The following is a 15,193-nucleotide window of genomic DNA, read 5'->3' on the forward strand; positions in this document are numbered from 1 at the left end:
GAGGCTTGTTTAATCTTGTTGGTTCATTTGTTTTTGTCAGATGCGGTCTTATTCTGTAGCTCAGATTGATTTGGAACTCACCATGAATACTATGGTGGCCTTGAACTGCCAGCAATCCTGTTTCAGCCTTCTAAGCACTGAGACTGCAGACATAAAATTTTGATCTAAACTTGATGAAACCAGACATTTTTGAAGAGTTCCTCATAAAACCAGAATTTTTGGTATTATAATTTAACAGAAAATGGCATAGCAAGAAAATAAACTTATTAAATATTTATATTAAAAATCATAGATTTGAACTGTGTGTTTAATATCCAACATTTGTGGGGATGGGAAAGACAAAGGATTTCCATCTTTTAATTCAGAATCAAGTCTTATCACTTTTTATTCCCTATACACATCACAAAATTAAGAAAATCTTCAGAATTTGGCAGTATCATCCTTAATCAATTTGGCAGTAACATCTTTAATCAACAAGAGACAATTAATTAGACAGCCTATTATTTACTTACAATTTGCTGCAATTTTCATAGGTTTAAAAGGCTTATTTAATTAGTTGGAAAGTAAAACTAAGATTGGAGAGAGTTGTATGCCATAAGCATTCTATAGGCAAAGATTTTCTCAATTCTTACTTAGCGATGTAATAAGCATCTTTTAAATTGTGACAATTGGGAATGCTTTGATAAAGCAAACAAAGTTAGACACATAGAGAGCCACTAGACATTTGGTTTGTAACCTCAGAATGCTAGCGATGTCTGGTATAATGGGAAAAACATCACAAGGGATTAAAATTCTCATCTGTGAAGTAACGAGAGTTGGCTGAGACTGTTCTATGACTCTTCCTAATCTTAAATTTCAGTTTTATAGAGAATGCTCATGAATCTTTTTCTAAACTTAAAATACACACATTATAATTGTCCATGGGTGAGGTTCAATGACTCAAAATAATTGTCAAACATTAAATCATAAAAGATTCTAGTAAACCTAGATTCAGTAAAAACTAGGCCCTGGATGAAATACTTTTAACTGAGCCTACTAGGACAGCGTTTCCTCTCAGCTGGCTGGTAAGCTAAAGCAGGAGGCAGCCAGGCGTGCACAGTGAGCACAAGGTGAGCATAGGCAGCTCAGTAAGATCACATTTAAAACAGAATGCAAACACTGTAAAAGTCAAGCAATAGAACTCAGTGGAGAGCACCTGCCTGGTATGCACTAGGCCCTGGGTTCAGTCCCTTGTACAAACAAATTCTTTCTACTCCGGGCTTTCTTTCACATGGATATTTATAATTCTTTTACTGCAATGTATGTGATAGTTATTTTATATCTACTTGCTCAGATAGTCTTGAAAAACCAAACAAATAGTGCTGTGCATATTCTATTGATTAATTGATGTTTTTAAATTCTGGTTTCAGTATTACTACAATATAAAGGTTTTTGCTTTTATTTCTTTGGATTCTACAAATTTAGAAACCATAGTACTATATAGGAATAATGTTTATATTAATGATTTATACACAAGCACACATTAAAAATAGTATTGTTATAAAAACACAGCACTATAAAGACTGGACTTGTGGCCTTTCCCGCTGGATCCAACTCAGCTTCCTTTCCTATGCAGGGACACAAGCTTCCCATCAGTCATATCCTTTAATAGTAATGCTTTACCAGCCCTATTTATAATTGCCAGATGCTGGAAAGAACCCAGGTATCCCTCAACAGAAGAGTGGATGCAAAAAATGTGGTATATCTACACAATGGAGTACTATTCAGCCATTAGAAACAATGAATTCATGAAATTCTTAGGCAAATGGAGGAAGCTAGAGAACATCATACTAAGTGAGGTAACCCAGTCTCAAAAGATCAATGGTATGCACTAACTAATAAGTGGATATTAGCCTGGAAAACTGGAATACCCAAAACATAACCCACACATCAAATGAGGTACAAGAAGAAAGGAGGAGTGGCCCCGTGTTCTGGAAAGAAAGACTCAGTGAAGCAGTATTCGGCAAAACCAGAATGGGGAAGTGGGAAGGGGTGGGTGGGAGGACAGGGGAAGAGAAAGGGGCTTATGGGACTTTCGGGGAGTGGGGGGCCAGAAAAGGGGAAATCATTTGAAATGTAAATAAAAAATTATATCGAATAAAAAAAAAAGAAAAAAATAGTAATGCTTTCCTTTTGTTCAATCATGTAAGCCTACATCATGGATTCTATTTTCCCTCAATTTACTACCATGGAAACTGTATTTTTTCATTAAAAAGCTGTTTCTGGGAGCATACTAATTCTCCCTAGTAAGCCTTCTGCTGACTCTTTAACATGTTGCAAAAAAAATCACTATTATTATTCTTTTCCTACTAATGCATTCTTTTTTTTTTTTCTTTTTTTTCTTTTTTTTTGGTTATCTGAGACAGGGTTTCTCTGTGCAGCCCTGGCTGTCCTGTAACTCACTCTGTAGACCAGGCTGGCCTTGAACTTAGAAATTTACCTGCCTCTGCCTCCCAAGTGCTGGGATTAAAGGCGTGCGCCACCACCGCCTAGTAATGCATCTTTTCTCTATTCTTCAAAGTCTTTTCATTTTCAATGAGAACCTTACTGTTCTCTTTTTTTTCATACCTACCTATATATGCTCTCAATGTAACTAAAACTAAGAGCATTTTATTATTTGAAAAGATACTTTCTGATAAAAAAAATCCTGCTAAGGGTTTTAAATTAATAATATTAGAAAAATGCAGATTTCATCTTTAAATTATGAATTTTATAATTTTATTTATCCAAAATATGAAATATTCTAAGTCTATAAAAAAGTATAGTAAAGCAAGAGAAAAGCTTTATAAGTATAATAGAATAGGTGAAATCTACTAAATATATTAATGAAATTAATAGAAATTTTATATTTTCCTAAATTTTTTCATTTTTCTCTGATTCACTTGATTTTATTTTGATGTTTGAGGAAGAACCTTCTGAAGCCCAGGACAGCCTACATTCTCTACATAGCTAATGCTGGGACTGAGCCCCCTAAACTCTTGCTGCTCCTGTCTCCTAGCACACGCTAGGATTGCAAGCATTGGTCACTACCATACCTGGCCTAATTTTGTGTTTTTGAAAAAAAATGGGTGAAATCCTCATAAAAATATAAGAAAACATCTAACAAACTATGAAAATTATTTGAAATGCAAGTAACAGTTAATGTTTTAAATATATCAAGAATATACAAACTAATAACAAAATCATAAATACTTTTATAAAGTGAAATAGTGAAGAAAAAAGGAAAGATAGCATACTTATTTAATAAATGACTAGTCTAATTAACAAGAAAAAGTGGAAAACAGAAGAGCAATTAGATGTCACTTCATTCTCTCCATAAAATAACCAGATATTTTGCCTTCAAGTCTAGTAATTTGGAGTCAGAAACAAGCAGATCTTTCTAAGTTCGAGGCCAGTTTACAAGTTCCAGGGCTATATATTGAGATTCTGCTTCAAAAATAAAAATGAAAATTTTAGTATTCAGTTCAAGGAAATGGCATTTATATATTGCTAGCTGGAGTGCATATTCTTAAAATCTTTCTGGGGAACAGTTTGACAATGCATCACAATTCTAAAATGTTATTCTTTCTTGGCTGGAAATTGTTTTCCTCCTTATGTTGCAGAGGGTATAATTATGTACAACACAGTTTTAGTGGCAAAGCTATTTAGTGTGGTGGTATCACAGGAGAGCAAGAATGTAGACAGAACAAGTATCGTACAACACTGTAATTCAATTTAAATAAACTATGACATAACTACTAAATGCTGTCAAAGACAATGCTCAAAATATACCAAGAATTGACCATAACATACAAGGTCTGTATCATTTCCTTACATATGTAAACATATGTATACATGTCTATATGTACATAGAAAAACCTGGAAATAACATACATTAAAATACTAAGAGTGGTATTAGGAAATTCTTTTTTTCCCTTGATCTGTGCATCACATCACTGTGAAGAAGGAAACTTTTCCTTTGCACTCACACTCACATCTGGTCCTACTGAATCCTAGCAGTCTGTGATGACTATCCCTAGCATACGAATGCCTACTGGGAATCTTATATAAGCCATTCCAAACATTTAAAATTTCTCCTTCATTGTCTGAATTCAAACAAGGAAAGAAGAAACTAAAAAAGAAGCTAGCAATAATTGGCCAATAAAGATATGTAGCTTTATACTTTTGAAAAAGAAAAAAATCAGACTAAACTTTTCTAATTTTACATTTTCTTTATTGTTTTATTTTGAATTCTACCTCCCAGCTTAAACAAGAAACTTAATTTCAGAACTACAAAAGGAAAGGAATAGGGAAACTTAAATTTAATCAGATATTTTAATATGATAATGAATATTAAACCATTAAAAAGGCCTTTACTGAGAAATTCAGCTCTACAATGTATAGATCAGTGGTTCTCTACCTGTGGATCATGACTCCTTTGTGGGAGCCACATATCAGTTATCTTGCATATCAGATGTTTACATTATTATTCATTATAGGTATGAAAGATCAATAAAAATAATTTTATGGTTGGGGCACCACAGCATGAGGAACTGTATTAAAGGGTTGGCAGCATTAGGAAGGCTGAGAACCACTGGTATATCTAATTTTGTAGTAATCTTCAAGGCATTGGGTTTGAGAATATAGGCTTGAAGCTAGGTAGTGGTGGTGTCTGCCTTTAATCCCAGCACTTAGGAGGCAAAGGTAGGCAGATCTCTGGGAGTTTAATGCAAGCATGGTCTACAAAGTAAGATAAATCCAGGACAGCTAGGACTACTCAAAGAAACCCTCTCTTGGAAAACAAAAACAAACAAACAAACAAATGAAACAAAAAATCCAAACAAACAAAACAAAACAACAACCCCTAAACAGGTAGCTAGTATCACCCAGAAGCCTTAAAATACTAAGATGCCCAACATGATATTTAAAATCTCAAATGTAGCTGGGCAGTGGTGGCGCATGCCTTTAATCCCAGCACTTGGGAAGCAGAGGCAGGTGGATTTCTGAGTTCGAGGCCAGCCTCATCTACAGAGTGAGTTCCAGGACAGCCAGGGCTACCCAGTGAAACCCTGTCTTGGGGGAAAAATAAAATAAAATAAAATCTCAAATGTGAGCTGAACACACAATTTACAATTACATAAATGTATGCAAATTTATTGGGACAAACCTAGACCATGGATCTTGACCATCATTTTGTTTTACATAGTTTTAAAGATTTATTTTGGGATGAGTTTATAAAGCTAATTAGCAGAGAAGAGGACAAAGAAAACACATGGTCTTTCCAAAAATGTCTGTCTACCAGTCCGGTTGCTTTGTGTGTCTCACTGGAAAGGAGTCATGATATAATTTTACAAGAGGCAAGGCATTTACTTACAAATATGAATACATAATGTTTTCTTCTTTAAACCAAAGAAATGATTTTCACTTTTTTAACTACTTACTCAGGTGGGCACGGCTCAGTGTTGCAGGCTCTTTGATTTTCAGGTGGCTTACTGTCAGGATCACAGAAATTGTTCTGGACAATGGAGTTGTCATCCAATCTTTTACAGACCACTTCTTGTCTTTGGACACCTTTAAAAAAAGGAATGGCATCCTTAATTGGAGAGTAGTTTCCCCTCCAAAGGGTGAGGCATGTATTACTTTCCTCTGGGAAGTCAAGTTCACTGGACCATTGCTGTCCTATCTGTTCTGAAACACTTGTCTAGTTCTCTAAACAGGGCAGAACTGTTGCTGATTATAGTCAAACTTTAGACAAAATGATTGTTTTCACATTCAGAACCATAGATGTTTTGAAGCTGCAATTAATGTTTCCATTTTTATGTACATCTTCATGCTTTTCTTTAAAAAGTCCTTAAATTTCCAAAATATGAGATAAAATGTATTAATATACATTTCAGTACAAAGCAATGCATGAATACGCATATGTATTTAAATACAAAGCAACAGGGACTAACTTATTTTCTGACATTTTGTAGGACAGGATAAAACAAGGTCATTTTAAATTAGGAATATATCACATCCACACATTTTACTTATTTCCTTCCATTTATGATTGCATCTTTCTAAGAGCTCATCAAGTTAGAGTTCATAAGAAATGGAACCACTTTTGGACTGCAAGAAACTGGTCTGTTTATTTTAACAGAGTTGGATACCTTTTGATTATACCACTGTCAAAAAGTAAAATATGTTGTACATTATTAATTTACAAAATGCTTATTTTATTCTTAAACTGTAGTCCACGTGACTTATTAGCATAACTAAAAACATTCTTATTCTACAGTTTGCAAAATTCTTACACATATGCTTATGATTATTGGCAGAAATATCCACTACAACTTGCTCACATTTCACAAAATGCAATCACACACACACACACACACACACACACACACACACACACACACGCGCGCGCGCATGCACACACGCACACAGACTTTTTTTAATAAACATCCTTTGTGAAAAGATTTGATATATACTCATTTTGCTTTAGTATCAGGAATCAAGTAATAAGAGACGTATTTCACAATATCAAAGAGAAACAAGTATTTCAGATCATACAAAAGCCGTCATTCATTTTAACAACTTAATCTTGGAAATGGGCATAAAAGCTCAAGTAATGCTCCTCCCTGAACTAAGCCTCCCCTTCCCTAGGAACACATGAGGTGAATGTAAAACAGCACTCACAGCACTCAGGGAAGCACAGATTTGCATGCCAGCTAATTCTATGCATTCTTCTGTCAGTCTACCTGCCTGCCTGTCTCCTTCTTTCCATCTACCCCTTCCTTTCTTCTGGTTATTTTTAAGCTGTAATATCCTTTTTAAAAAAGGAATCTGTTCACAAATGTGGGAATCTTATGAAAAAGGATCTTTTGATGAAGGAAACTTTCTCCTGAAGAACTAGGCTGGTTACATCTCCTGCAGTCTTGTGTTGGTCACATTAAACTTTGAATGTAAGAGATTGATAGGAAAATCTATTAAGTCTATTGATCTCAGGAGACTAAGTTCTGTAGCTTCCATCTCAATGGTGAGTTGTTGAAGAAGGTATATTTTATTGCTTTCAGTGACTCAAGACTCCTAGGATCATCTTCAGTAACATGAATTTAGGGGTCTAAATTATAGTCCAACAGTTTACTGGCAAATGTCTTAAAGTATGTTTTATTTATTCCCTCCCAATCCCTAGGATAACAAAGGACAGCAGTGGAATTTGTTAACTATTGAAATTAAGATTTTTGAGGGAAGAATGATTCACAAGAAGCATAGTGGTGATCCACTCTCAGATGCCCCATGTCTCATCAGATTACCTCTGCATTGTGTCATTCCTGTGGGCACATAACTATGTCCATGTGGCTACTTAGTCACATACCTCCACTGTTGGTCACAGGGCTCAGCTACTCACATTGCTACAAAAAGCAATATATCCAGTTGAAGGAAATGTTCGTTTATATCAAGAGCAGGAGTTGCTTTTTTTAGGTTTAGCATGTATTTCTAAAAGGCATTAAATGTGGCTACTCTTGGAATAAAAATGCTGGCGTTTAATACAATATGTTGGTTAATTCTCAGAATAAACATTAAAACTATGAAATAGAATCTATGTTGCTTAGTTTCAGTGACAGAAACTCTAAGTTAGTTTTGAAAAGTTAAGATAAAAGTTCAGTTTCTTTAAGAGAACATTACAAATGTATTCGCTTAAAGCAGCCTTTATTGTAAAAGCAGCCCTCTGCAACTTGAATCTCATGTCAGACTAGTATAAGTAATTAGCAGAGATTCACATTTCACTTTTATATACATTATAGCTACGTATACAATTTCAAAATGTTTTCTAGGTATATTTACTGCTAAAAATTAAGAAACTAGACAACAGCACAGTGAATCAAATAAACAATGAAAATAGTCTTATGCCATTGTTCTGGAGCCCGGAGCTTGGGTTATTTAGTAGGACCCAGTGATTACGCCTCAACAATACACAGACTCACAAAGTCAATCTGCCACCTCGGGGTGCTGGTACATGATTCACTCTCAACAACATCTAAGACACTTGTGCTTCTTAAACGATTTTGAACTTCATATTAAGCATTAAAAGTTGACTCATCTTTGGCTGTACATTCCATATATCCTTAAAAACTAGGAACTAAGGGGCTTCTAGGTTTTTATAATTTCAGCATGCTATTTTTTGATAAATGAAAATTAATGTTCTTGAAAAGATAACTAAAATTGTTTTATATTTTACAAAGATATTTTTCCTTTTTTGATATTTTTCCTTATACTCATTAATTTTCTTCTAAAATGTTGTATCAATGTAGCATTAGCATATTTCAAATCACCCCACTATATTACACTGTTCTCATCTAATAGCATTCATATTTCCACCTTTGATCCCTACACCCAGCAGGTTGACTGTTTTTCTGTTTTGATTTTAAGTCAGAATCAACAGTATAACTATAAATAAATGAACCTAAATGGACAGATTGTTAAACACAATGTTTAATATAAGGTGAATATAACTTTTAACTTTAGAAAGTAGAAAATACAATGGAAATAATCTAAGTGAACAAGAAAAATGGAGTTTAGAATGTTTGCATATGATCATGCCTTATGTACATATAACCTACTTTAAAGTCGTGTGCAAAACATTGCTAAGTTTCTTTTAAACCTCTTTGTGATCTAGTTACACAAAATTAATATGCTTTCAAATCCATAGTTTATTACCAGAATGAATAAGATGTCCAATAACCAGTCAGTGCACACCAAATGGAAAACAGTTTCATGTTTTAGCATTTCTATCCCTGGAGAGAGGCAGATGATGTGAGAACTTGATTGATGAAATTAAAACTATACTGACTATATTACTCTTAAAAACCTAAAGTTATTAGCACAAAAAGTGTTTTTATGCAATCCCTCCATGTTACAAAAATGTAATTAACTTAAAACATTATGAAAGTATAAATAATTTGCTTTGATAATACACATTGACTTTAAAATTCTAGAAAAAGTATATACTATTTAGAGATTTTTAATTTGCCTATCTTTCATTTCTGATATTTAAGAATCAAATACAATGACTAATTGTTTCAAGTATAGAAATGTACACATAACTCTGGGACTAGAACTGTGTGGCTGCTCAGTGAGGGAAGTGGCTCAGTGATCCAGCATTTGGCTAACATGAGCAAGGCACTGGCTCTAATACCCAACACTGAGCGGAAAAACAAAAGAAATGAATAATACCCCTCACTTTTGGTCTGAAGTTTTAAATTTATCAGATCTTACAGGCCAATAGTTTAAAGTTAGGATCTACTTTTTGCTATCAAAGCCTCTGTTCTACAACGCAAAGACTAAACTTGAATTACTGCTTTAAGTATACAGTATTAGTAAATAGTTTTAAATAGCATTTTGTAATAGTATATAACACAGGAAAAAAAGCAAGGAACACACAGAATGGCAAATGAGTACTAGATGGAACTGTTATTGTTCTCACTGTAAGGGTGGTGGGTGTCTCAGTTGAGGAATCCCCTTCACAGTTCAGGCCAGTTTTGAGTGGAAACCTCAGAGAGCACTGGTCTCGGTTTTGTAATTAAATATCTTTACAAATTTATTTCTAATCCTGCTCTTCTCAAGCCAGTCACCATTTTAAAAGTAGAAAAAAGAAGTTAGTGTTTGAACATTGAACTTGAAACAGTGGCGTGTGTTAACCCAAGAAGTATGAGGGTAGCAGTGGCCAAGGGCAGGAGAAAGATTGAGGTATTCCCAATCCTACAGGACTAATCCTTTCAGTTCTTAGTGTACATTATCAGAACACATGATTATGTCAGTATGGGAAAGAAAGAGAGCTATAAATGTACACATGGGATTGACAGGCTAACTGATCTCCAAATAGCTGAACAGAGTGGCACAATGTGTCATCTTTCCTCAAGAAACAGATTTCTGGAGAGTTAGAGAAGGGTTTATACTAAAAATGTGGCTGGTGGCTAAGGCAATAATTTGCTTAGCCACAGCATCTAAAATAGTTAGCAACCAAGACAACATTATATAACCACAACACACAGAGCATATGGACAGTAATATTAATGTAATCTCTATATTCAATGCAGATAGCATCCAAACAAATGCCAGGGGGAAAAAACTATTTGCTTTTCCTTGGGATGCTGGAATCTGGCTGTTGTGTTGTGTGAGTATTGGCCAGACATACGCATTTGCAAAGCCCATCTGCCTTGGATCTAAGAGCTGGCACCCAGAGTACCAATCAACTCCACCCACATGGCTTCCTTCTTCTGAAGAGCCTACTGCTCATTTTTTAAAGTCATTCAAAAACTTTTTTTCTTTGCCCTCCCAGTGTTTTCTTTCTGTCCTAGGCAACAGTAGATGTCCCCAAGAAACACAGAATGATCAAAGTGGAAATGTTACTCTAAAAATAGTGTAGTTTTCATTGTTAGCCATGGTGGCATATGCCTTTAATCCCACATTTGGGAAGTAGAGACAGGTGGATCTCTGTGGGTTCTAGGCCATTCTGGTCTATATAGCAGTCATGAGACCCTGCCTAAACACAAATATTTTTCTAGAGCAATTGTGTTTACTGAAGGTAAGTTAGGATGGGGCATATAGACAATAGATTTAATTGAGATCACTGCACACACAGAAATTACTATACTGAATTTCTACTATTCAGTATAGTAACATCATTCATGAAAAAAAAGTCTAAATTAATCTGACCTATTAAGGTCTATCAGTGTTTAAAGGTATGATTTAATTGCTATGAGAAAGGTAAAATCTTGACCTCAATTAGAGTATATTAAAATGTGGTAAAAAGGCCATTATATTACATTACTTAGTAAATTATTGCATTTTCAAGTCTGATATATTTAGTTGTATACTCCTCTCATTTTGTTAAATTATTGGGTGATTTTGCATTTCTGGATCTTTATAAGAACTCTTTCATAATCAAGTTAGTACAATACCCCTCCAATCTCACTTTATCTTGTTTCTATGTTTTCCTTAACCTCCAACTGCTTATAGCTCTTGGCAGTGAAGGGTCTAAGACAAAATTTCATTTTGCAAAAGGAGACAATCAAATTCCCATTTGAACATGCTCTAATTTACCTTTGCCCTTTCTCTTTGTTTCAATAGTTAATTTTTGAAGCACTCTCCTGCTCTGTCTGTGTTCCCCTTGTATTCTAGAGTATAGGACTGGCATACAGCTCAGGGTATGTCACTTGGCTAGTATGAATGAAGCCCTTAATTCAATCCCCAGAAACATCAGAGACAGAGATAGAGAGACAGATGGAAAGAGAGAAGCAGAGACAGTCACTACCAACACAAACACTCAACATGTTAGATTTTGTTTTCCTCTACTTCAGATTGACACTTATTTATTTTGACTTTCTAGTATATACCTAATAGTGTCAGTTATTTACAAAATCAAGCCCTACAAGACTTACTTCTATGAAATGACCTCTTAGTGATATTAAATGTGTTAGACATTTTAGATTGGCAAAGAAATTCATTGGACCCTTAATTTAATTAAGTGTGAAGTATTTTTCTCTGCTTCATCTGGTACCTTGAGAGTCTCCCTTGAGTTGTGTATTAGCTCTAGCCTAAAGACTGTATTACACTTCTCTCTCACTTTCTCCTCCCTCTCTCTCCTTCTCTCTCTCTTATTTTGAAGGAGAGTTTAAAATGAAGCCATTTGGCTTCAAAATCTTTACACTAATTTCCTGTTCCGGTCTCCTAAAGTGCTGGGACTACAGGCATGACTGCTAGGTGTGACTCAATATTTCATATTTTTACTAATTAAAAATAATTTAAAATGTTCATTAGAATGGACTTACTACCATTAACATTTACATTATGTCTTTATTGTATGGTTCTTGTAAATAAAACATATCAAAAGATATCACCACAGAAATGATAAAAAATATTTAATGTTTCATAGGCTAAGACAATCTATATGATAAACTCATTAAGATAATTTGAAAATTATTATAGAGACTTAAGTCAGGAAGAGTCGCTATCAGAGGCCATTTTCAATGTGTTTGTCTTTCCTGCTTTCCTTCCTTCTGCTTTGTGCTTTACGCACGCACCAGCCTTAGACTGAACTGACAGAGACAGAGGAAGAACTACTTAGGAACAAATAAGAAGAGAGATGTGTATACATTATTTAAGTTCCCAATCTGGAGGAGAAAAGCATTTTCCATCTTTAAATCCTCTCTCTCTCTCTCTCTCTCACACACACACATACACACACGTACACACACACACACACACACATAGAGGGACACACATATATACACATGCACACACAAAATAGGCTGGTTGGGTTGGGGTATAGCTCACTGATATAATGCTTGCCTACTACTGCAAACAAACAACAACAAAACCCAGTCAACTTAAATGACTTCCAGGGAAGGAAAATGACTTAAAATGAACCAAAAATGCAAGAGCAATGAAACAGACTCTGTAAGTATAAAGGAAAACAGCAATAACACTCTAGCTACTCAGTGGTATCTGATCAGAATACCTATGTAGTATAGATTTTTAAAACATTTATTTTGTATGCATGTGCATTTGTCCAAGTGTACATAAGTGCACCACATGTGTGCATGTGTCCACAGACATCAGAATTGTGTATCAGATCTCCTAGAATTGGAGTTACAGGCAGTTATGATGTGGGTGCTGGGAATTGAATCTGGGTCCTCTGCAAGAGCAGCAAGTGCACTTAACTGCTGAGTCAAATACAAAACAAAACTATATTCTTTGATCTTTAAACAACAACAAAACATGTTCTCTGCAATGACTCTGCCTTCCTTCTCTTCCTCAATCTAAGCACAGCTTTAACTCATCTTTCTTCTCCTGATCTGCAAAGTAAACATTTAATAGTGAAAGAACACTATAAGAAACATTAAAAAAGGAGTTCTTTGGTATGAAATTCTTTCACATCACAAAGAAAAACAAAGGAAACACTAGGGGAAAAACAATGTGGACAGACTATCAGGACAGTTACTAATGCTAATGGAGGACAAACAGAACATTTTAAGTGTAACTGCAAAACTATAATATACAATATTCTATGTATTCCTCTTCTTTGCACTGTTAGTGAAGAATTAATTCCTTGGCAGATAAACAGGTCAAAGTTAAATACAAGGCTAAAGACTAGATGAGTGGTCTTGGGGGCTTTACTATAAAATCGCAAGGGCTATATGAAGTGGGAGAAGTTGGGTAGGTCGTGAAGATGGCAAAAGGATGCTTTAATAGTAGAAAATTGCAAAACAGAACAGAAAATTATCTTGAGGATTGCTGCTCTCTGCAAGATTCATCCTCTGAGCAACAATGCTGTTCTAAAAAGGGGTTCCCTTTTTATTAGAGCTGCAAAAAGAAGTGCTGGGAATTTTCATAAGCACTTATGTATAACAGGAGTTGCACACCTCTGACATTCTAACTTGTAGCTTAAGTTGGTTGACTATAAGAGCCATTTATAAGGTGAGCTTATCTTATTCAAACTGCTTGAGACCTGAAGTGTTTCCAATTTATATTAATGTAGATTTTACAATATTTGCATAGAGTTACTGGTTGAGCTTTCCTAACATGAAAAATCTGACCTCTAAAATGCTCTAAAATACTAAATCCTCCTGGTGTCCTCAGATCTGTGATATTCTGCTCATATTCATTTTAATTTTATAAATGCCAGAGAAAGTTGAAATTGCAATGAAAACCTTTGCAGACTAGCTAGTTAGTTGCAGTTAGTTTTAAAAGTATTAATTAGAAGCGATAAATGATCCACCAGGTAAAGAAAAAAAAACCTGTGATGTCTGGTATCACAGTATATATATATGATAGCTGATGTGTGTGTGTGTATGTGTGTGTGTACTTTCTATGGCATGTCCAAGTCAACAGCTACACTAACTAGAATCACGGGCTGCCATTTTACCACTTTCGCGCTCTACTCAATGACACTGGTCTCTGCTTTCCGCCCCAAATGCCCAATCCTGCATCTCATCAACCTTTGATTTACATTGTAGCCAATTATTAAGAGATGTTTGTTTTTTGAGGAATAAAACTTTTAATCCATATAAAAGCCAATATTTTTAAAATATGGACTGTACCTTAGAATTTCCCAGGGATCTTAAAAAAAAAATCTGATGTCCAGACTAAACCCCTAACCATTTATAAAAGGCGGGGTGTCAGAGGGAGTCAAAGTATCAAGATTTCAGGAACATTTAGAGTCCTTGTCTTTCCAGTCTGTGGCAAGTTAAGAACTGGTTTTTTGGGGAAGGCTTTTGAACAAACTCAAGCTGGTGAAAGAGATACTTGGGTAGATATATAGCAAGTTCCTCTATAGAGGTGCTAAGTGGTGAAAAGCTTTGTTCAGAGTGCGTAATTATTATTACTAGAGAAACACTATGTTAAAGTATTACTAACTAGTCTCTACTGCTGCATCTCTAATTTAAAAATTATTTAAATTGAAGTCTCTTTATGTAAAAAAGTTAATCATAACAAAGGCTATTTAATGTTCTTGTTGAGGATGATCAAAGGATACCAGGCATCACAATTTGTTTTATAAACTATACATTTTTCATTTGTTATTAAACAGCCATGTCACGAAGCCAACTGTAATTAAATAAAGATTATTATGTGGCTTTACGAGCATTTGGATGTAGTGTAGTTACAGGTATAGCTAAACTATCAGGTCCTAAATTATCAAGACCTGTGCTCCCGAGCCAGAAACTGGAGACAAAACCTAACAATGTGTGTTTCCAGATACTCTCCCAGTAGTTCTGATATGTGCTGAACTTTGAGGACAACACTCCCAGGCAAACACTGGTAAAGAGGAGGCATGTGATGACTGAATTTAGTGGGTAAGGATAAAGTAACTGCGAGTTTTACCACTAAAAGTCATGCAGCAAACGTTATATGGTATGAATTATTATTCCAAGACAGGTTCTGCTTTTTGAATCACAAAATAATATTGCTTTCAGTATTAGTTAACACATGATTATGATCATTAATCTAATGGTAGCACATTGGGAACTCATTTAAGTTATACAGTACATAATCATTTCGATAAGGCATAAAGAAACAAATTCTAGAAGAAATAACAAGGTTTATGAAAGAAGGAAAGTCTTAATTTAGTGAGTTTTTTTAAAGAAGAATTATAGTTTATCCTGGTCACATTTATCCTGAAGATAAC

The 15,193-nt window shown here is 34.8% G+C and overlaps 1 protein-coding gene across 1 annotated transcript in view; it reads right to left on the reverse strand.

The window, feature by feature from the left end:
- The window catches only part of Adamts6 (ADAM metallopeptidase with thrombospondin type 1 motif 6), a 257,704-nt gene that overhangs the window by 24,140 nt on the left and 218,371 nt on the right, over nucleotides 1–15,193 (reverse strand). The window contains exon 21 of the mRNA XM_052159904.1: nucleotides 5,460–5,589. Coding sequence (XP_052015864.1) covers nucleotides 5,460–5,589 — 130 coding nt within the window. The remainder of the gene's footprint in view (nucleotides 1–5,459; nucleotides 5,590–15,193) is intronic.

This window comes from Apodemus sylvaticus, chromosome 16 (assembly GCF_947179515.1).
Source record: "Apodemus sylvaticus chromosome 16, mApoSyl1.1, whole genome shotgun sequence".
Taxonomy (NCBI): Eukaryota; Metazoa; Chordata; class Mammalia; order Rodentia; family Muridae; genus Apodemus; species Apodemus sylvaticus.